General features: G+C 37.7%; 1 protein-coding gene across 1 annotated transcript in view; it reads left to right on the forward strand.

Moving 5' to 3' along the window:
* KIF4A (kinesin family member 4A) overlaps window positions 1-23,773 on the forward strand; it is a 122,219-nt gene that overhangs the window by 297 nt on the left and 98,149 nt on the right. Inside the window, exons 2-7 of the mRNA XM_054470746.2 lie at window positions 167-307; window positions 419-533; window positions 6,711-6,901; window positions 8,830-8,919; window positions 11,618-11,784; window positions 12,018-12,112. Coding sequence (XP_054326721.1) covers window positions 188-307; window positions 419-533; window positions 6,711-6,901; window positions 8,830-8,919; window positions 11,618-11,784; window positions 12,018-12,112 — 778 coding nt within the window. The 5' untranslated portion in view covers window positions 167-187. The remainder of the gene's footprint in view (window positions 1-166; window positions 308-418; window positions 534-6,710; window positions 6,902-8,829; window positions 8,920-11,617; window positions 11,785-12,017; window positions 12,113-23,773) is intronic.

Below are 23,773 nucleotides of genomic sequence, written 5' to 3' on the forward strand. Positions count from 1 at the left end.
TGCACTCTCTTTAGAGTGCAGGGCTGACGGGCGGTCCAGCCCTGGCCAAGTCTGAATCTCCCAAGGCAGTGTTCCCGCTGAGGAGGGTCGGAACCGGGGAGGACGCCCTCCCACCCCTGCTGACCTACTAACATTCATCAGCGAGCCTTCTTTTTCCCCCTCGCAGAGACGGTGCTGAGATAGGATCATGAAGGAAGAGGTGAAGGGAATTCCTGTAAGAGTGGCGCTGCGTTGTCGCCCTCTGGTCCCCAAAGAGATTAGCGAGGGCTGCCAGATGTGCCTTTCCTTCGTGCCCGGAGAGCCTCAGGTGCGTAGCAGAGTCCAGAGTCTGTGTCTGAACAGCTGGGGCCAATGGTAACGAGGGATGTGGTCTTGCCTTTCATTTTTAACCTTACGCCTTGTCCCTTGCCTTCTCTAGGTGGTGGTTGGTACAGATAAATCCTTCACCTACGATTTTGTCTTTGATCCCTCTACTGAACAGGAAGAAGTCTTCAATACAGCAGTAGCGCCACTCATAAAAGGTGTATTTAAAGGTGAGGCGATTTGATTCCTGGAACATAACATATATATTCCTTGAGCATATACTATGTGCCAAGCACTGTGCTTGGGCACTGCAAATACAGGAATGGATGAATCATGATTCCTGCCTTCAAGAAGCCCTTAGCCTAATAACATTTGTGAAAGTCTCTGTACCCTTGAAGCTAGCTTTATTCTGTATTTGCTTTATGTGGTTCTGTTCATCTTTGACTTGTATATGTTTGTGTTTATCCTGGAACTTCATTAGATTATAAACTCTGTAGTGGTTGCTGATGGTGATAAGTGTGCCAACCTACTTGAGGCTCAGGCACTGCAAAGCTTGTTGAGGGATTCAGGTGATAAATAATATAGCTTCGAGGCCCTGAAGGAGTTCAAAGTCCAGGGGGTAGGAATGGAGATAGATGACTACATAAATAATTTTGAATATATAAAAATTTTAAAATTTTTTTGTACCTATCTTTTAGAAGAAAAATTTTTCAAGTTAAAAATATACAACAGAGTCAGTCCTATGGAAGTAATAGCTCTGCTCTCATACAAAGTGGTATGAAAAACAAAAGGATGGCTCTAACTCTGCTTGGGGAATTTGGGGTGAATTTCACAGAGTGGGAAAACTTTGAGATGGGTCTTGAATAATGAATATACTTCTTTTAGGTGGAGAAGGGGAGTGCCTAAAGCCTCTGAATACTATGACCAGTTAATAATCTTTATTGGGGAAGCCAAGTCTTTAATGCTGTTGAAGACCATAGCAGGGTTCTAAAGAAGGGAGCAGTGCCTGAGAGATGTCTAATTATTATTCTAATACAGTGGTTATTCCAGATTCAAAACAGAGGTTCATTTAAAAAAAGTAGAATTATGGCATGCTAGTGCCTTAAAGTTGAAAGAGACATTTGTATATCACCTAGTTTGTTTTTCATCCAAAGAAAAATGCGTTCTAACAATATCTGTTAAGTGAACTGCCAGTGTCTAAAATTTTTTTGACAGGGAACTCACTGACTCACAGTTGAGATTTGGGTTTTGGACAAGTCTAATTATGTTATAAAGATCTTTATATTGAGATGAAATTTGCTTCCTGGTAATTTCTACCCAGTGATGTTAGTTCATCCCTTTAGAAGCCTTCTAGGCAACAGCTATTCACATATTTTTTCACGTTTTTTTGTTTAATGATATGGCTCAAGGAACACTGAAATTTTTTGTTTCAAAATTTTAAGATATTAATGCAATAATTCAAACGTATAGAACGTTGCAAGAACAGCATAAAAAACATTTTTTCGCTGAACCATTTGAGATGAGTCGTTGGCCTGATAACCCCTCATACTTTAGTGTATATTTCCTACAAAAAAGGACTTTCTTCTAAGTTACCACAATACAACCATCAAAACAATAAAATTTTCACTGCTACATTACTACCATCTATTCCTGAAACCCCATTCAAGTTTCACCAATTGTCCCAGTAAATATTTTATGGCAAAAAGATCTAGTTCAAAATCACGTTTTATTTAGTTTTGCTGTCTCTTTAGTCTCCATTCTAAAACAGTTCTTTAGTCTTTGTTTGACTTTTATGATTTTGACATTCTTTAGTCTTTTTTTGACTTTTATGATTTTGACACTTTGAAGATTACAGGCCAATTATTTTGTAAACCTTTTCTCCATATTGTTTTGTCTGGTGTTTACTTATGATTAGATTCAGGTTGTGTATCTTTTAGCAGGAATGTCACAGAAGTGGTGCTGTTTTCTTCTCACTGAAGCCTATTGGGCAGCACATGATTTTGATTTATTCTATTACTACTGATGTTCATTTTGATCATTTGATTAAGGTGTTAATCTGCTGGGCTTCTCCACTATAATCTTTTTCCTTTTTACATACAGTATTTGGAAAGCCGTTAAGTGTTTCTACCTAATTCTCTTCAATTATCCCCGCCTTTCCTTTAGCCATTCCTGAAACAATATGGTTTTCAGACCCTTCACTATCTGGTCAGATTCCTCAGGCTATACCTCCACAGCTTAGTAAGAGCACCACAGTTCTACTTTTATATTCTTAACTTGGGAAACTGATAGAATTAAATTATGTTCTTTAAAGGCAACATGAAGTAGAAAGTGATTCCAATATACATGTGTTTGCTTAACATTGCCCTCGGTTGCAAAAACAAAGCCAATTATTTTTTATAGTCAGCTCAACAGCACCGTCTTGTACTCTGAACTCCTGGTACCACAGAGCCCTGAGTATTTTGTAAAAACTACTAAAACCTCGTTTCCCAAGTTATTGCTATCTGCACATATCTGTGATATTGCAGAAAATTATGGAATGTTATTCTCTTGCCCCATAGTCATGCCAGCTGATACCAGCAATCTATTACAGTGAAAATCTCAATTTAGCATCTTCTTATGATCCTTCATTTAGACCAACAAGTTTTTTCAAAACTTCAAAGTTTTCATTTAGATTAAAACATTGTTTCAAAGTTTAAAGGGTTTTTTCCTTCAGACTGCAAAATTATCTTGGTAAATAGCAGATAACAGCTTTAACATAAATATGATGATCATTTAACAGAGAAAGCTTGCTTTGTGTTCCTTGACAACATGTCTGCCACACTAATAAGGGACAGACTTCCCTAAGGTCATTATTTTTTTCACCTTGAAGTAAATTTGCATTTGTAGTTCCTTTTAGGTGCCATGCTTATAGTTTTAGAAGCTACTACCGTGCAATTAAGTAGCAAGTTATAATTATTCATCAGTTAACAACAGGGATACCTTCTGAGAAGTGCATTATTAGGCGGTTTTGTCATTGTATGAACGTCGTAGAGTGCATGTATACCAACCTAGATAGTATAGCCTCCTATACACCTGAGCCTACTGCTCCTAGGCTACAAACCTGCAAAGCGTGTTACTGTACTGAATACTGTAGGCAGTTGTAACATCATGGAAAATATTTGTGATCTAAGCATAGAAAAGATGAAGTAAAAATACGATATGAAAGGTAAAAAGTGATACACCTGTATAGGGCAATTACCGTGAATGGAGTTTGTAGGACTGGAAGTTGCTCTGAGTGAGTCAGTGATGAGTGGTGAGTGAATGTAAGGGCCTAAGACATTATTGTATACTACTGTAGACTTTATAAACACTGGATACTTAGGTTACACTAAATTTATTAAACATTGTGTCTTTCTTCAGTAATAAATTAACCTTCACTTATTATAACTTTTTTACTTCATAAACTTTAATTTTTTAAATCTTTTTGACTTCTTTGTAATAATACTTAGCTTAAAACACAAATACATTGCACAGTGGAATAAACATTTTCACTCTGCATCTTTATTCTGTAAGCTTTTTTCTTTTTAAAAAATATATATATTTTTACTTTTTAAACTTTTTGTTAAAAACTAAGACACAAACATACACATTAGCCTAGGCCCACCCAGGGCCAGGATCTTCAGTATCACTGTCTTCCACCTCCACGTCTTGTCCTACTGGAAAGTCTTCAGGGACAATAACATCCATAGAGCTGTCATCTCCTATGACAACAATACTTTCTTCTGGAATACCTCCTGAAGGACCTGCCTGAGGCTGTTTTACAGTTAACTTTATTTATCATAAATAGAAGGAGTATACTCTTAAAACTGATAAAAAGTATGGTATAGTATACTAAACACATAAACTAGTAACAATCATTTATTATTATGAAGCGTTACATACTGTACATAGTTGGATGTGCTGTACTTTTATATGACTAGCAGTGAAGTAGGTTTCTTTACCCCAGCATCAACACAAACATGTAACATGTTGCACTGCAATATTATAATGGCTAAGTCAATAAGCAACAGGAATTTTTCACCATCGTATATACATTCCACATGATTGAAATGCTATTATATGGCACACAACTGTAACAATTGAAGTTAAAGTAAGAATAACCTGTCTATTGTCTAATTGTTTCTTTATAAAATCTTGCTACGGTTGTTTCTCTTCCTCTAGCTTCAATCCAAACTTTGAATTTACAGGATAAAACGAAAATGCCCGCTGGGCATGGTCGCTCAAGCCTGTAATCTCAGCACTTTGGGAGGCTGAGATGGGCAGATCGTTTGAGGTCAGGAGCTCGAAACCAGCCTGGCCAATATGGCGAAACTCGTCTCTACCAAAAAATACAAAAAAATTAGCTGGACATAGTGGCGTTTGCCTGTAGTCCTAGCTACCCTGGAGGCTCAGTTGGGAGGATCGCTTGGGCCGGGGAGGCGGAGCTGTGATTGCACACACTGTGCTGCAGCCTGGGTGACAGAGTGAGACCTTGTCTCAAAAAAATGGGGAGGGGGAGTGCTGAGTAACTAGTAATTTGGATTATCTGACAAGAGAAAATATAAAAACTAATCTACAAAATAAACATTTTTACCAGAACTAAGCCCAAACAGAAATATACTTTTTTTTGAAACCGAATCTCCCTTGGTGGCCCAGGCTGAAGTGCAGTGGCACGATCTCGGTTCACTGCAACCTCCGCCTCCTGGGTTCAAGCAATTCTCCTGCCTCAGCCTCCCGAGTAGCTGGGACCACAGGCGCCCACCATCACACCCAGCTAATTTTTGTGTTTTTAGTACAGATAGGGTTTTGCCATGTTGGCCAGGCTGGTTTCAAACTCTGACCTCAAGCGATCTGCCCGCCTTGGCCTCCCAAAATGCTGGGATTGCAGGCGTGAGCCACCGCACCTGGCCAATAAACTCAAACAGAAACATATTTTATGGGTCTTTCTGCAAACAGTACTGATAACATAAGTGATAACGAAAAACACAGCCTCTGTTCAATAGTGCCTTCTATTTAATAATTTAAAAAATACAAACGGGGGAAAAGAAAACACAAAAAATTTACCATCCTATGGCTTGGTGCGGTGGCTCACGCCTGTAATCCCAGCACTTTGAGAGGCCGAGACGGGTGGATTACAAGGTCAGGAGATCAAGACCATCCTGGCTAACACGGTGAAACCCCGTCTCTACTAAAAATACAAAAAATTAGCTGGGCGTGGTGGCACGTGCCTGTAATCCCAGCTACTCGGGAGACTGAGGCAGGAGAATCGCTTGAATCTGGGAGGTGGAGGTTGTAGTTAGCCGAGATCGCACCACTGCACTCCAGCCTGGGCGACAGAGCGAGACTCCATCTCAAAAAAAAAAAAAATTTACCATCCTATTTCTCAGAGATAAACATCAAAATAATTAATAATTTATATACTTTTGATCTTTTCCTATCCATACACTGATATTTAACAATTATTTTTAAGCTGCTTTTTTCAGTTAACTATATTGTGAACATCTTTGAATAAATGATTCTTTTTTTTTTTTTTTTTTTTGAGACAGGGTCCGCTCTGTCACCTAGGCTGGAGTGCAGTGGCTTGATCAAGGCTCACTGTAACCTCTGCCTCCCAGGCTCAGGTGATTCTCCTGCCTCAGCCTCCAAAGTAGCTGGGATTATAGGCACCTGCCACCATACCCTGCTAATTTTTGTATTTTTAGTAGAGACAGGGTTTCACCATGTTGCCCAGTCTAATGTTAAACTCCTGAGCTAAAGCAATCCGGCTTCCCAGAGTGCTGGAATTACAGGCATGAGTCATGGAACCCGGCTCATTAATGGATGATTCTTTATCAATTCTCAATAAAAGCAAAGGCATATATCACATCAAATTATGCTTAAATGATGATATTTCTGTAAGGAGCCTGATAATATAGTCCAAATGCATTCTGAGAGTTCAGATATGAAGTAGATGCTTTCACTGACGGTACTGTTAATCAAGAAAATACATGCCAGAATCCTTTCTTTTTCTTTAATTTAATTTCTGTAATTTAAAATTGCTTAAGGTAGGAAGACAGAATTTTCAAGCTCCAAATGGCTTTTGACAGTGGCTTGGCCACCTTCATTTAGTCAGTCATATCTTTTAAGTGTTTGATTTCCTAGCTTCTAAGGGCTATCACTAGGGGGACACATTTTAGGGTTGGGTTTTGTTTTTTGTTTGTTTTTTGCTTATTTTGAGTAGTGCAAGGTCATGGTACCCACAGAACTTTTCTTTGTATCTGCCATTCTTAAGAGACTGTATTAAGAGAGCAATCTCAGTTTTATTACAAATAATTGCTGAAGGAAATGGAGTATATTGATTAGATGAAAATGTTTAAACACCACTATGCGTGTGACGTCTATTTTGCCAGGATATAATGCAACGGTCCTGGCCTATGGGCAGACTGGCTCTGGAAAAACCTATTCGATGGGAGGTGCATACACTGCAGAGCAAGAGAATGAACCAACAGTTGGGGTTATTCCTAGGGTAATACAACTGCTCTTCAAAGAAATTGATAAAAAGAGTGACTTTGAATTTACTCTGAAAGTGTCTTACTTAGAGGTAAGCAATTTATGTTTAATTATTCTGAATTCGAAATTGTCTTTGGGTTGAAAAATAAATCCAAATCAAGTTTTTCCTGACATGACTTAAATTAGTAAGTTGCATTTTAATTAATTGATAGAGAAAACTTACTGACTCAGTTGGATCTGGCTCCCACCCAATTCTTTCCTTGGTGTTAGAATAGTCTGTTTAATTTGATTGTTGGAGGAATTGGCATTGCCATATAAAAGGATGATAGGAATTCTTTAATTCCAGTTTGGCCTCTGTTACTGATTACCTGTATAGTCTGCAGAAGAGTGTTTGATTTCCCTTTACTGTTTGAGACTTAAATGATAATGCTGTTGCCTCATGAAGAATGTTATAAAAACCAGCTGAAATATTGAGCTGTATAAGCGGTGATAGAGTGTGTTTATTAAACAGATATTTATTGAGAACCTACCATGTGCCAGGCCCAATTCTAGGTACTTGGGTATATGAGGTACTTGGTATATATCAGTGAACAAAACAAAAATTCTAGCCCTTATGGGAGTTTGTGTTCTAGTGTATATTAGTATAGTTGTAGACTGGCCAATTTTATCTAACTTCATAACATCAAAAACACATCTTTAGGGAACTGATGGCTTCTGGGAAGCTAGCTAGTTGGTTCCATAGCAGTGATGTCTTATCCTTTAGGGGGTAATAATTAAACTTATATAATTTAAGCATGTGAATACTTAATCCTGAAGTTCAATCTCAACATGTGAACAGGTAAAGAGATGTAGAACTGGAAGACAGGGGATTACATCATTAAGATTAGCCTTCTTGGCCAGGCCCGGTGGTTCACGCCTGTAATCCCAGCACTTTGGGAGGCCAGGGTGGGAGGATCACTTCAACCCAGGGTCTGAGACCAGCCTGGGCAACATAGTGAGACCTTGTCTCTACAAAAACTTTAAAGATTAGCCAGGCGAGGTGGTGCATGCCCGCAGTCCCAGCTGCTCAGGAGGCTGAGGCAGGGTGGAAGGATTGCTTGAGCCCCAGAGTGAGACCTTAAAGGCAGTTTTTAATTCTATTTATTTATTTATTTTGAGAAAGAGTCCCACTCTCTCACAGGCTAGAGTGCAGTGGCAAAATCATAGCTCACTGCAGCCTCCAGCTCCTGCTCAAGCGATCCTCCCACCCCACCTCAGCCTTCCAAGCAGCTGGGACTACAAGCGTGTGCCACTTCGCCTGGCTAATTTTTAAATTTTTGTAGAGGTGGGGTCTCACTATGTTGCCCAGGCTGCTGACAGACCCCTGGGCTCAAGTGATCCTCCCATTTTGGCTTCCCAAAGTGCTGGGATTATAGGCGTGAGTGACTGTGTTCAGCTAGATTAGCCTTCTCGAGTCTCTTGATTAACCTAGTTGTGGCCAACATAATTGAATATCAAAATAACTCCAGATCCTGGTATGTTAAATAATAGCAATAGTAGTAATAGCAAACAAATGTAGTGCTTATATGTGCTAAACACTGTTCTAAGTACTTAAAATTCTGTTTCATATTGAAATATTAGCTGCCACTTCTTCCTTTTCCATCCACCCCCATCTATGTACCTGTTATTCACATTTTAACAGAATGGGTGAATGTAATGCTATTATGATGCCATCAAAGAACTGAATTTGCGTGGCCATGTAACTTTTCATGTGTCTGCTGTTCCTAAGAGACTCTGTCTTAAGAGAGCAATCTCAGTTTTGCTACACGTGATATGTGAATTCATTCTTATAAAACATCAAGTGATTACCTATAGGGTTATGGTCCTTTTCTTAATTCTACAAGTAATACATGTTCATTATGAACAAATGTTTAAATATAGAAAGTCACAAATAATTTTTAAAATTACCTATGATCTCACCACCCAGAGATTACCACTGTTAACATCTTGTTTTTGCCACTTTATTTTCAACAATATCAGATTTACAATGAAGAAATTTTGGATCTTCTATGCCCATCTCGTGAGAAAGCTCAAATAAATATACGGGAGGATCCTAAGGAAGGCATAAAGGTGTGTTTGTCTCTCATTTGGTGTTATTAAAAAATTTTGGCAATTATAATACTAAAGTTCACATCCCTTTTATCTGCCACTGTGGTTTTAAATGACTACTATCATCTCAGTCAGGTTTTGTGTGGTCCTAAGTCCCTTTGTTAATCTAAAATTTCTAGGTGGGAGCTCTTGTGGGGAAGCAAGGAAAGACTCATGTTCAGTTTTATCAACTTCCTGTTACCTAGAGGAATGCTAATATCAATTAAATATTATTTACAGAGTTCTAAGGCTGAGCAGTCCAGTATATTAGCCACTAGCAACAAGTGGCTATTTAAATTTAAATGAATTAAAATTGAATAAAATTTTAAAAATTCATTTCCTCAGGCACACTAGCCACATATGAAGTACTCGATAGCTGCATATGGCTAGTGGTAGCCATGTTGGAGAGCACAGATAGATACAGAACATATCCATGTATTTTCTTCTGGGTCATTGTTAGCCAGCTACTAATGCATGGATATGATTGAACATATCTATATCCAATAGAAAATTCTATTGGACAGCACTGTAATAGACATTTTGCTGGGCTTTGGGATGATATTTTTAAAATTGAAAAGTTAAACAATATATAATTTTTAAAACATGTAAGTATCATAGGAAGAAGAGATAGCTTATTTGAGCATCTTCTGTCAGATGGTATAGATGCAAGATGAGGAGCTAGAACTGAACAGAAAATGTGAGGCAAAATTGAGAGTTTCCTATGTGGGAGTGAGCCAAATCCAGAAGCCAGTGTTGAAAACAGGCAGAGCTTGAGTATTCAGGAGTGGGAAAATCGGAGGCTGGAAGTAGATGAGACTAGGTAGTACTTTGGGAAAACTTGGAATAATATCTTACTCCTGTTCTCCTTCCCTTCTCTTGCACAAAGAAAAAAAGAGAAAGTTGAAGATTTGGGGTACCAGTGAGGGACAGGTGCCTGTGCTCCTGATTTTTTTTTTCTGGGTCATTAAGTTGTTAGCCAGCTACTAATGCAAAGTTTAAAGGATCAGCCCTGATAAGCTTGGAATATGCAAAGATGATTTGGATAGTGAGGATAAGAAACCTGGACAAAATACATGCCATTGTACTGAGCCAGCACTTGACCCTGTTTCAAGATCTTTTATATGCCCCATGTTAAGGCAGGAATTAAGTCCTAAGAGTTGTTTGAGGTGAGATTTGCAATACAGAGAAGTATGAGTTCCTGACACAAATTGGTAAGGAAGAGTTTGTAAACACTCTTCAGATGGGATGGATAGGCTTTAAGTAAGTAGACAAAATAAGGATATTCCTATGGTAAGGAATAGCTTTAGCAGGAAAGCAGAAAATATACACCTGAGGGTAATAAGACTACACAAGTCTGTCTGGATTAGAGGATTTGAGCTGGGAAGTAACAGGAGATATGTTAGGACCAGATTATGAAGCTGGGCTAAAGAGCTTAGTTTCTATCCCTGTGAACCATATATAAACTATGTAAAATTTCTGAGTGAGGGATTACTGTGGCTACTTTTACCAAGTTTTTATCTTACATGTGTATCTCTCCAACTCTGTTACAAGTGATATGTGAATTCATTCTTATAAGGAATTCACCCTAACCTGGAGGTCAGGGGAGTACTTTGAAATCTCTTTGTATCTTCATTATCTAGCGCAGGGCTTAGTAGATTGGCGACATTTTAGGAAAACCAAACAGAAATGGATTGAAAAGGAGAAAGACTAGGATGAGGAAGACCAATTGGGGAAACTGTTGCATATTTTTTAGGTGTGAAGTAATATGGGCCTGAACTAGGCAAGTAGATGTGTAAAGGAAAAGGAAGTGATGGATTCAAGAGGAGAATGACTAGTAGTTGGTGATAGATGGGATATGGAGGAGTGGGAGAAGTTGAAGGCGATGTGAGTTTTTGAGAATATGAGACAAGATTAATAGAAATGAAGAAGTATTATAGTAGAGAGAATTAGTGTTTGTGGGAGGAAGATGAATTTGGTTTATAATTGACTGATTTCAAAGTGTAAGTGGTAAGGTAGATCATTAGAAATAAAAGACTAGAAATTAGGGCCACAGAAGTAAGTTTGGGAGCTATGAAGTAATAAAATTATAGCATATTGGAGCTAGAAAAGACTTCATAAGCATCTAGTACAATCACCTCAGAGGCTCCAAGAGATTCAACTTGTATAAGTTCTCCCAGGTAAATACAGTACTAAGCCTGGGGCCCTGTTTTCCTGGCTTCCTAATCCAGTGGAAACTGTACCATGCTATTTCCTCTAGTGAAAATGAGGTTTAAAATGAATCAGAGGTACGGAGAGGAGCATGGGGTCAGATAGAGGTGAAAGTAACAAAGAGAAATGCCATCGCTGTTTGTGTTGTACTTGCTCTCCTTGGGACCAGAATTAACTTCACTTGGGGTTCCTTGGAAGGTGCGTAGCCATTGCTACCCTAAAATCTTGAGATCTTTTCTAGCTCCAGTATTGGCTGGCACCCTTGTTTCTGAAGTTCCTCAGGAAGATTGGAGACCTTGGTTTCCAGCTATCTTCACAGAGTTGCCAGTTAAAGCAGTTCTTATCACCATGACTGTTCTATTTGAGGTTCTACTAGAATATCAAGGCATTTTTTTAAACCACCAATCCCTGTATTTCTGACCAAGCATTTGAAGTATAAATCATAAGGGAATTTTCTCTTTCTTGCAATTAGATTGTGGGACTCACTGAGAAGACTGTTTTAGTTGCCTTGGATACTGTTTCCTGTTTGGAGCAGGGCAACAACTCTAGGACTGTGGCCTCCACGGCTATGAACTCCCAGTCGTCCCGATCTCATGCCATCTTTACAATCTCCTTAGAGCAAAGAAAGAAAAGTGACAAGTAAGTTACAATTTAAAGAGTCAAGATTTTTAGTATTCTATTAAGGTTAAACATTAGGCTGCTTCTTCAATTGATTTGACAAATCATCAGACATCAGTATTGTGAGCACAAGTGACTAATGGAGCCATTTTGACCGACTTGAAAGAAAATGAGAGCTGACAGGTCAGCTTTGATATTCAGCTACTCTCAAGCTTGTGTACCATTCTCACTGTGTCTTCCTTTCATTATCACAGGAATAGCAGCTTTCGCTCCAAGCTGCATCTTGTAGACCTCGCTGGATCAGAAAGACAGAAGAAAACCAAGGCTGAAGGGGATCGTCTAAAAGAGGGTAAGAGAGTAATTAAGGTCACAGTTGTAGATTAAAAACTTCTAGTACTCTTGTTGGTATTGTTGGTGTTTCGACTGGGATTTGAGATCACATTCTAACAGTAAGTATGATTCAGATTTGAGGCTGAGTTCAGAAATAGCGAAAAATTGTTTCTTTCCCTTGCGCTCATTCTCTAATTCAGGTATGAGATTTGGATCTGGCCCTTGGTTTGATTTCATCTGGTCCAGGCAAGTTTTAGTTTTAGTTTTGTTTTGTTTTGTTTTACCCCAACTATTTATAATTAAAATCAGTATCCTGATTCTGTCATTTTAAGTATTCACCATCCCTTCCAGATGTTGTCACATATAAACCTCAGCACAATTTCCATGCCTTCATTCAAGTTGTTGAATTTGAAAAGTGATGAAATTCCTAAGGCTAGAAGAACCCTGTGATGTAGGCTATTAGAAACCTTCTTCTAACATTATAGTGACCTGGTAATCTGCATGCCTTGGGAATGATCTTCAAGTGATTATTAATCTCTCTAACAAAAATTAACATCCAGCTCTATATCTCAATTTTGTTCTTAAGGATATCATAAAATAGTTCATCAGATGCCTTGCTAAATCCAGACATACCGTATCTACTGTATTTCTCATAGCTACCAGCTTAGTAACAATACAAAAAAGAAATAAGGGATTTTAGCCTAAAGTGCTTTTTCTTGGTGAATTCAAGGTTGGCTTCTAGTGCTTATTCTTCTGTTTTCTAGGTTCTTGCATGCTGTCTGTGTAATAATCCACTCTAGACTTATCAAACCCACTGTTTGGTAATTTATGGAATTAACTTTTATCCCTGTTTTGAAAATTGAAATTGCATCTGCCCAGTCTTCTGGAATGTCTTTCTCTGTGATTCATCAAAGATCGTTGACATAGCTTCAGCAGTCTCGTTTGAAATTACTCTATGTTCCCTTAGCTATAATTCATCTGGTCCAAGATATTTGAACTCTTATTAAAGCAGTTGGGTTTACACTTACTACCTCTTTACTCATATTGGGCTTCATTTCTCTCTTGGGAACTGAGAAGGCAGAAGGAAAAATAGTAATTGAGGAATTTTACTTCTGTCATTTATCATTATTATACTGCTGGCACTAAGTGCAGACCTGTTTCTTCCTCATTCAGCTTTTTGTTCTGAGTGTCATTCAAAGTACCCTTTTTGTTCTATGTTTGCACTTGAGATTTAGCTTTCCTAAGACTATTTTTAAAGGCTGTTATGCTTTCTTTATCTTCTTTTAGGTGTTCAGTTCCAAGTTGTTTTATTTAACAGCTTTATTGAGATATAATTTACGTACTATAACATTACCTATTTAAACTGTACATATCAGTGGATTTTAGTATATTCACAGAGTTGTACAATCATCATCATAATCTAATTTTAGAACATTTTATCATCCCAAGGAGAAGCCCCATATTCATTAGCAGTCACTCCCCATTCCCACCCCTTTCCCTGGCCCTAGGCAACCACTTAACTTACATTTCATATAAATGTAATCATACAATATATTGTCTTTTGTGACTGGCTTAGCCTAAGATTTTCAAGGTTCATCCATGTTGCATCATATATCAGTACTTCATTCCTTTTTTTTTTTTTTTTTTTGAGAGAGAGAGAGTCTCACTCTGTTGCCCAGGCTGGAGTGCAGTGGCATGATCTTGGCTCACTGCAACCTCCACCTTCCAGGTTCAAGCAGTTCTACTGCCTCAGCCTCCCATAGCTGGGGTTACAAGCATGTGCCACCATGCCTGGCTAATTTTTGTATTTTTTAGTAGAGATGGGGTTTCATTCACCATGTGGGCCAGGCTGGTCTTGAACTCCTGACCTCAAGTGATCCACCCGCCTCGGCCTCCCAAAGTGCTGGGATTCCAGGCGTGAGCCACCATACCCGGCCTCATTTCTTTTTATTGCTGAACAATATTCCATTGTATGGATATGCCACATTTTGGTTGTTCATTCATCAGTCATATCCAATTTTCTCTGTTATGAACTTGTGTGTGTAAATTTTCATGTGGACAAAGGTTTTCATTTATCTTGGGTATATACCTAGGAATGGAATTGCTAGGTCATATGGTAACTCTGTTTAACTTTTTTTTTTTAAAGAATAAAAGATATATAATTAACATACTGTAACACTCACCCTTTTAAAGTATACATTTCACTCATTTTTAGTATGTTCACAAGGAGTTGTATAACCATCACCGCAATAAATTTTAGAATATTTTCATCACCTCAAAAAGAAATCCATACCCATTAGCATTCACTCCTTATTTCCCCTCAATATATGTTCCTCACCTCTCATCCTAGGCAATAACCAATCCTCTGTCTCTGCAGATTTGCCTATTCTGGGCATTTCATATAAATGGAATTATACAATATGTGGTCTTTTGTGACTGGCTTCTTTCACATAGCATAATGTCAAAGTTCATCTATATTGTAGCATGTATCAGTACTTAATTCTGTTTTATTGCCAAACAATCTTCCATTGTATGGAAATACCATGTTTTTATTTATCCATTCATCCCTTGATAGACATTTGGGTTGTTTTCATTTTGGGTTATTATGAATAATGCTGCTATGAACATTTGTGTATGTTTTTCTGTAGACAAGTTTTCATTTCTCTTGAGCGTATACCTATGAGTAGAATTGCTGGATCATATGGTCACTCCATGTTTAACCTTTTGAAGAACTACCATTACACTGTTTTTCAAAGCAACGACATCATTTTACGTTCTCACCAGCAATATATAAGGGTTCCAGTATCTCCACATTTTCACTTGTTACTTATTTATTTTTCAAACTCCTGGGTGCCATCAGATTTGCTTGTTATTATGCCTTTTTAATTATAGCTATCCTAGTGGGTACGAAGTGATATCTCATTGTGGTTTTTATTTATATTTCACTGATGGCTAATGATGTTGAACATCATTTCATGTTATATATCTTTTGGAAGAATGTCCTTTCATATCACATTTAGGCTTTGACCCATTTTGAGTTAATTTTTGCATATGATGTGAAGAATGGTCCAGTTTCTTTTGCATCTGTATATGAGTTATCCCAGCATTGTTTGTTGAAAAGACTATCCTTTCCCCCATTGAATTGTCTTGGCATACTTGTCAAGAAGCAACTGGTCTCTATTCCTTTGATCTATATGCCTTACGCCTTATGTCTTCATTACTGTAGCTTTGTGGTAAGTTTTGAAATTGGGAAGTGTGAGTCCTCCAACTTCGTTCTTGTTCAAGATTGTATTGGTTATTCTGGGTCCCTTTCATTTCCATATGAATATTAGGTTCAACTTGTCAATTTCTGCAAAAAAGGCAGCTGGGATTTTTATAGAGATTTCGCTGAATCTGTAGATCCACTTGGGAAGTATTGCCATCTTAACAATATTAAGTCTTTCAATGTATGAACATCAGATGTCTTTCTTTTTCTTTTTCAAATTTTTTATTTTTATCTTTATTTTATTTTATTTTTTGAGACAATCTTGCTCTGTTGCCCAGGCTGGAGTGCAGTGGCGTGATCTCGGCTCACTGCAACCTCTGCTTCCCAGATTCAAGCTATTCTCCTGCCTTAGCCTCCCAAGTAAGTAGCTGAGACTACAGGCACATGCCAGTACGCCTGGCTGATTTTTGTATTTTTAGTAGAGATGGGACTTCACCATGTTGGCCAGGCTGGTCTCAAACTCCTAACCTCAAGTGATCCACCCACCTTGGCCTTCCAAAGTGCTGGGATTACAGGCATGAGCCACCATGCCCAGCCTCTTTTTCTTTTTTTTAGAGACAGGATCTTGCTCTGTTTCCCAGGTTGGAAAGCAATGGCTGCAGCCTCAACCTCCCAGGCTCAAGCAATCTTCCTACCTCAGCCTCCCAAGTAGCTGGGACTATAGGCATGTACCACCACTCTTGGTTAATTTTTAATTTTTTTTTGTAGAGACGGGTCTCACTTTCTTGCCCAGGCTGGTCTTGAATGCCTGGCCTCAAGCGATCTTCCTGCCTTTACCTCCCAAAGTGCTGGTTTATAGGCATGAGTGACTGTGCTTGGAATATCTTTCTTTTTATTTAATTCTTTTTCAATATTTTTTGATAATTTTTTTTTTAATTTTCAGAGTATAAGTTTTACACTTCTTTTGTTACATTTATTCCTAAGCATTTTATCCTTTCCAATGCTATTGTAAATGCAATTGTTTTCTTAATTTCATTTTCAATTTGTTTATTGAGTTTTGTAGATCTTGTATCTGCAAACTTGCAGAACTTATTAGTTCTAATAGCTTTTTAAATAGATGCTTTAGGATTTCTATGTATAAGATCATGTCACCTGTGAATAGAGATACTTTTACTTCTTTCTTTCTAGTCTGGATGTCTTTACTTCTTTTTCTTGCCTGCTTGTCCTGGCTAGAAGTGCCAGTACAATGGTGAATAAAAGTGGTGAGAATGAATGTTGTTATTTTGTTCCTGATCTTAAGGGAAAAGCATTCAGTCTTTGTTCTTCATAGGTGCCCTACCAGGTTGAGGAAGTTCCCTTGTACACCTAGTTTGTTAAGTGTTTTTATCATGAATGGGTATTTGTCAAATGCTTTTTTGTCATCTATTGATGTGATCACATGATCACATTATTTTTGTTCTTTAGTCTATTGATATGGTATACTGCATTAATTGATTTTTGAATGTTAAACCAACCTTGTATTCCTAGGATAAATCTCACTTGTTTTTGTTTGTTTAGTGACTTTCCCGGACTGATTCTGTAAACTGGATTCCCTGTAGTTTGCCATCACAGAAGTGTCTTCTCTGTTAATTTAGTGGTTACTTGATGACTGGTCTCAGTTACTTAAATGCCTTGAACCTATAAATCTTCCACCATTTGCCAAGAGCTTTGTGTCTGTGTTTGGGCATATGCCTTCAACACTCAGGCACTTTTACAACTCTGCCTTAGCCTTCACTGCTTGAACAGAGTCTCAAAGTCAGCCAGAGATGCAAAATTTAGGGCTTCTTAGGTCTTTCCTGAGCATGTAGACAGCCCTATACATTCAGACAACTTTCTGGACCTTCAGAAATATATCTGAACTTTTTAATCCCCACTCCCTCCCGTGGATACCTCATTTCCCAGACCTTTTAAGCTCTTAGCTAGGCTTTTGTTTAACCATGATTATTAAGTTTGGTGTTTATCTTTACCAGATGTTTTTCTGTGCATATGTGTATGTGTGCATATAGTAATATAGTTTTTATATACCTTTAAATATTTTGGCATTGCCTAATTTATTTATTTCTTTTTAACTATGCAAGTAATACATGAATAGATTCTCGTATAAAAATACAAACAATACAGATAAAGATAAAATCTACCTTGATTTACCAGCCAGTCCTAATCCAGAGGTGAACACTTTCATCTGACTGGTGGGTATCATTCAAGATTTTTTCACGTACACATATATTTTTTATTGCTGTTTCTGTGTTTTTAAAGATAAATGTCATCATGCTACACATATTGTTTTTCAACTTGCTTTTATCTCTTCGTGATACAACTTTGAGATTTTTTGTTTTGTTTTGTTTTGTTTTAAGAGATGGAGTCTCGCTCTGTCGCCCAGGCTGGAGTGCAGTGGCATGATCTCGGCTCACTGCAACCTCCGCCTCCTGGGTTCAAGCAATTCTCCTGCCTCAGTTTCCCAAGTAGGTGGGACTACAGGCACACGCTGCCATGCATGACTAATTTTTTGTATTTTAGTAGAGATGGGGTTTCACCTTGTTGCCCAGGCTGGTCTCGAACTCCTGAGCTCAAGCAATCTGCCCGCCTCGGCCTCCCGAAGTGCTAGGATTACAGGCGTGAGCCACCACGCCAGGCCTGAGATCTTTTTTGTATCCCATGTATATAAGTCTACTTCATTTAAAAAACTGTTACATAGGATTCCATGGTATACAGTCTACCTTGTTTATTCCTATTTTGGTTGACATTTCAGTTTTCCAATTTCTGGCTATTGGAAATTGATGCCTCACTAGATAGCCTTGTACATGATAAACATGTGAGAGTATTCTCTGTTATGTACCTGAAAGAGGAATTGCTAGATTGAAAGGTATACACGTTTGAGTAAATACTATTAAATATTGCACACCAAAATGTCTGCCTCTTTATCCACTCTACCTACAAAATATGATGATGTTTCTCTATACTACTGACAATACTGGATATTATTGACCTTTTTAGTTTTGCCTGTCTTGAATATTGCATGTTATTGGCTATTTCTCTTTCCATTTCTATGAATTGCCTGTTCATACCCTTTGCTTATTTTTTCTTCTTTCATGTTGTATTTTTCTTGTTGATTTGTAGGAGTTGTTTATATATTCTGGATATTAAGCCTTAGTTACATATATTGCATATGTTTTCCTCAGTCTCATTTTTAAACTTTATTGATCTTTTTCATTTGTGCCTTGTGTGTGTATTTCTTCTTACATATTTTTTCTGTTTTTGAATATGTAAAATTGGCTACTTAAGGAGCAATAGCTTTTTTCTTTTTCAGCCTTATTGAGGTATAATTGACAAAAAAATTGTAAATGTTTAAAGTAGACAGTGTGATACTTCGATATATGCATAAATTGTGAAATGATTACCACAGTCAAGCTAATTAGCATATCAATCACCTCATGTAGTTATATTTTTCAATATGTTATTTCTTGAAGTAAAATGTATATACAATTGGCCTGGCACAGTGACTCATGCCTGTAATCCCAACACTTGGGGAGGTCGAGAAGGGCAGATCACTTGAGGCCAGGAGTTTGAGACCAGTCTGGCCAACATGGCAAAACCCTGTGTCTACTAACAATCCAAAAATTAGCCAAGCGTGGTGGCGCACGCCTGTAGTCCCAGCTACTCTGGTGGCTGAGGCACGAGGTTTGCTTGAACCTGCAAGGTGGAGCTTGCAGTGAGCCAAGATCATGCCACTGCACTCCAGACTGGGTGACAGAGTAAGACTCTTTCTCAAAAGCAAACAAAATTTATATACAGTAAAATGCACACACCTTAAATGCTTAGTTTGTTGAGTTTTGGTAGTTATATACATTCATATATCTACCACCAAAAATATCATATAAAACAATTCCATCTTTCCAGAAACTTCCCTTGTGCCCCTTTCCAGTCAATCCATCCTTCCCCCATTCCACTTCCAGCAACCACTTTCTGACTTCTGTCACCATAGATTAATTTTGCATGTTCTTAGACTTCATTACAATGGGATCTCAAAATGGTTATGTGTGTATGTGTGTGCCTGGATTCTTTTGCTCAACATAGTGTTTTTTGAGATTTGTTCATGTTCTTGCTTTGATTAGTGATTTTCCTTTGTATTGCTGAGTAGTATTCAATTATATGATTATACCACTATTTGTTTTTCTATTCTCGTATTGCTGAGAATTTAGGTTATCTCAAATTTTTAGCTATTATGAATAAAGCTACCCTGAACATTTGTATACAGGTCTTCTTGTGAACATATGTTTCCATTTCACTTGGATAAATACCTAGGAATAGAAGAGGGCAAGCCGTTTGTTTAACTTTATGAGAAAGTGCCTAACAGTTCTCTAACATGGTTTGTATCATTTTACACCCCAGCAGTGTATGAGAGTTCCAGTTTTTTACGTTTTTTGTATGCTCTGGTACAGTTGATATAACATGGAAATTATCTCTAAAGGTTTCTTGAAGATTTGATTTTCTATATCTTGAGCCAATTCTGGTCATTTATATTTTCTTAGAAAATTGTTCATTTTGGCCAGGCACGGAGGCTCACACCTATAATCTCAGCACTTTGGGAGGCCTAGGTAGGAGGATTGCTTGAGCCCAGGAGTTGGAGACCAGCCTGAGCAATATAGTAAGATCCCTGTCCCTACAAAAAATAAAAAATTAGCCAGGCATGGTAGCACATGCCTGTAGTCCTGGCTACTCGGGGGACTGAGGTGGAGGATCGATTGAGCCCAGAAGGCCGAGGCTGCAGTGAGCCAAGATCGCACCACAGCACTCCAGCCTGGGGGACAGAGTGAGACCCTGTCCTAAAAAAAAAAAAAAAAAAAAAAAAGAAGAAGAAGAAGAAAAAGAAAGAAAATTATTCATTTTGTCTGATTGCCAAATTTATTAATATAATATTGCAAATAGATTTACTTTATAGTTTTAATCTCCTCTGTATCTGTAGGTATGTCTCTACTTTCATTTCAATTGTTTATATATCTTCTCTATTTTTTCTATCACATTTGACAGATTAACTACCTTTTTCCAATTTTTACTATTACTCTATTACTGAGTTCTTCCTAAGTTGTTTTATTTTGTTTTATGTTCTTTTTATTGCTTCTTGAGTTGAAAGCTGAGTTTACTTCTTTTCTTCTCTTTTTTAAAAAAGCTTTTCAAGCATATACAAAAGAGGTCAGGATGGTATAATGAATGCCTCCCCCAATATACCTGTCATGAAGTTTCAGCAGACTAATTTATGACCAGTCTTGTTTTGTCTATATAATACCCACTTTCTCCCTCTGATATTATCTGAAACAAATCACGGACATATTGTTTTATTTTTTTCAGTTTGTATCTGTAGAAATTAAGAACTCTTAAAATATAATCACCTAGGTCAGGTTCAGTGACTCATGCCTGTAATTTCAGCACTTTGGGAGGTCAAAGCAGGAAGATTGCTTGAGACCAGGAATTTGACACCAGCCTGAGCAACATAGCGAGACCTCACCATCTCTACAAAAATCAAAAATAAAATAGCCAGGTGTGGTGGCATATACCTGTAGTCCTAGCTGAGGCAGGAGGATCGCTGGAGCCCAGGAGTTTGAGACTGTGGTGAGCTGTGATTGAGCCACTGCACTCCAGCCTAGGCCATAGAGTGGGACCCTGTCTCTAAAAAAAAAAAAATATATATATATATATATATATATATATACACACACCTAAAAATTAAATTAACAATAATACTAATGCCTTAAAATTACATATCTAGTCAGTGTTCAAATTTTTAATGGTCTCGTAGATTTTATTTATTTGGATCAGGATACAAACAAGGTCCACACATTGTTATTGCTCAATAGGCCTTTTAAATGTCTTTTTTTTTTTTTTTTTAAAAGACGGAGTGTCACTCTGTTGCCCAGGCTGGAGTGCAGTGGCATGATCTTGGCTAACTGCAGCCTCCACCTCCCAGATTCAAGTGATTTTCCTGCCTCAGCCTCCCAAGTAGCTGGGATTACAGGCACACGCCACCACATCCAGCTAATTTTTGTATTTTTAGTAGAGATGGTTTTTCACCATGTTGGCCAGGCTGATCTTGAACTCCTGATCTCGGGTGATCTGCCCACCTCAGCCTCCCAAAGTGCTGGGATTACAGGCATGAGCCACTGCACCCAGCCAAGGCCTAAATGTCCTTTAATCTATAGGTACCTCCTCCATCTCTCCTTACCCCTCAAGTCCCTGGAATTTGTTTATTGAAGAAATCAAGTTGTCTTGTAGAATTTCCCATAGTGTGAATTTTGCCAATTGCATGCCTATATAGTTTCACATGTTTCACTTTATTCTCTATTTCCTATAAATTGGTAATTAGATCTAGAGGCTTAATCACATTCAAGATCAATTTTTTTCTTTTATTTGCACATACATAACTATGTCTCATTTATTTTCAGTTGTTCTTATCTTAAAAGATATATTTAAAGCTATACATCTCCTCTGAGTACCACTTCAATCTAATCTTATAATTTTGAGAAATAGTACTCTTACTGTTCATGTCTAAATAGGATATTTACTCTTTCATTTTCTCTCAAACCTAAGAGTTATTTAGAAAGTGCTTCTGTCTTTCCTTTTATTGTCAATTTCTAATGTATTGCATTATGTTCAACAAATGTATGTGATTTGTGTTTTTTGAAATGGCCTATACTTATTTGGTCTTTATTAATATTCTGTTTATATTTTAAAAGGGTGTATTTTCTCTTGGGTGTATAGTTCTATATATACCTATTAGATGAGCTTGTTGTATTACTCAGATCCTCATGTTCTTTTTTTTTACTTAATGTGTTATTTTCTCACAGTATGACCAAGAATTTGTCCATTTTTCCTTGTATTTCTTTGTTTATATATTTTATACTTTGAAGCTATGTTGCCAACTGCATAAAATGTCATGACATATGTCTTCTTAGAGGATCATATCTATTTTGTCTAATTAGTATTTCTTCACCTACTTTCTCTTTGTTAGCCCTTACCTGGTATGTTTTCCATCCCTATCTTACAGAAACTGTGTAGCTTGACTTCATTAATTAATTTATCCATTCATTTATACCCAATCTGATGCTCTCTCTTTTTAATTTTTTTTTCTTTTATTAAACTGCTTAGGGATGATGTTCTCTTTTAACAGGTAGTTTTACCCTCTATATTTGTGTGTGTGTTTGGACTTATTTCTGTCATATCACTGACTATTAGTCTATGGTCCTACTCCTGCTCCTGTTCCTGTACCACAACCAGATGCCGTGACCATTGTCCCAGGGCTTCCTCCTGTTTTCTGAATCCACTACCTTCAAGTCTGTAGTACTCCTGCAGTTGCTGCCAACTTTTTACATCAGGTCTCTCCTGCATATTTTTTCTTATGTTGGTCTGATTCATCTGCTTTCAGTCTCTCAAGGATTTTGTGGTTTCTGTCCCACCAGTGATGGATTCACAGGAAGTTGGTGGCTTTCCCACTTGGCAGCCTCTTCAAAGACTTTTAGGGGCTCTAAAGGAATTTTACTCAATTGCATTAGAGGGTTTTACATACACATTCTGGGTTGCCCATCTTAGCTTCAGAGCTTCAATTTCCTCATTTGTAAAATAGGATTTGAATATATTCTCCAATAGAGTTGTGGGAATTAAGTGAACTCATATTCGTAAAACATTTAATGCAATTCTTAGTAAATAGTAGTCTCTTCATAATTACCAATTCCATCATCTGTGTTTTTACTTGCTCTGAGTGTGGCTAATGAGGAATGTAGGGGCTCTACTGATATTTATATACAATCTCAGCTGAACTAAGATCCCTATGAGCTTGCTAAGGTGCTTGTCAACATTTGAGGTAGATTTCCAGGGTGGAAGAAGCTTTTAGGGATATGGCTTATACCAGTGGAATTAACTTTTCTTTGGCTGCCAAACTGCCATTGTCAAAGGCAAGTCCTCCACTGTTAGAGGGAATCATTTTCTACTTATCAAGAGCTAAGAAAGTTGCTAACCCCTCTGGAATATTTTCAGAAGGTGGATATGGCCCAGCAGAATATTGTTACATGTTTCATTACTGCAGATTGGGGGAAAGCAGATGTACCCAAGTGTCAGATTTGACTCGTGAGGCAAAGAAGTTTATGACAGAATCATAGTTGAGTCCTACATCAAGTGGCAGATGCCAAGAGTTGAAGGGAAGCTAGTGAGAAAACAGGAGATAGGTATATAGGAAGCAGACAGCAGATGGAAAGATTTTGGACATGTCAGATTTGGAGTACATATTAGAAAAATCCAGGAAGAAATAGGAAAGTCAGGACAAGAGCTTAGAAGCAACATCTGGGCTAGAGATAAATATTTGGAATCCATGAGCAGGAGAGTTGTGCAGAGAAAGACTAGACAATCAAAGAGCCACTAGTAAATATTAAATAATATTAGTAAATACTA

Source organism: Pongo pygmaeus, chromosome X, assembly GCF_028885625.2.
Source record: "Pongo pygmaeus isolate AG05252 chromosome X, NHGRI_mPonPyg2-v2.0_pri, whole genome shotgun sequence".
Classification (NCBI taxonomy): domain Eukaryota; kingdom Metazoa; phylum Chordata; class Mammalia; order Primates; family Hominidae; genus Pongo; species Pongo pygmaeus.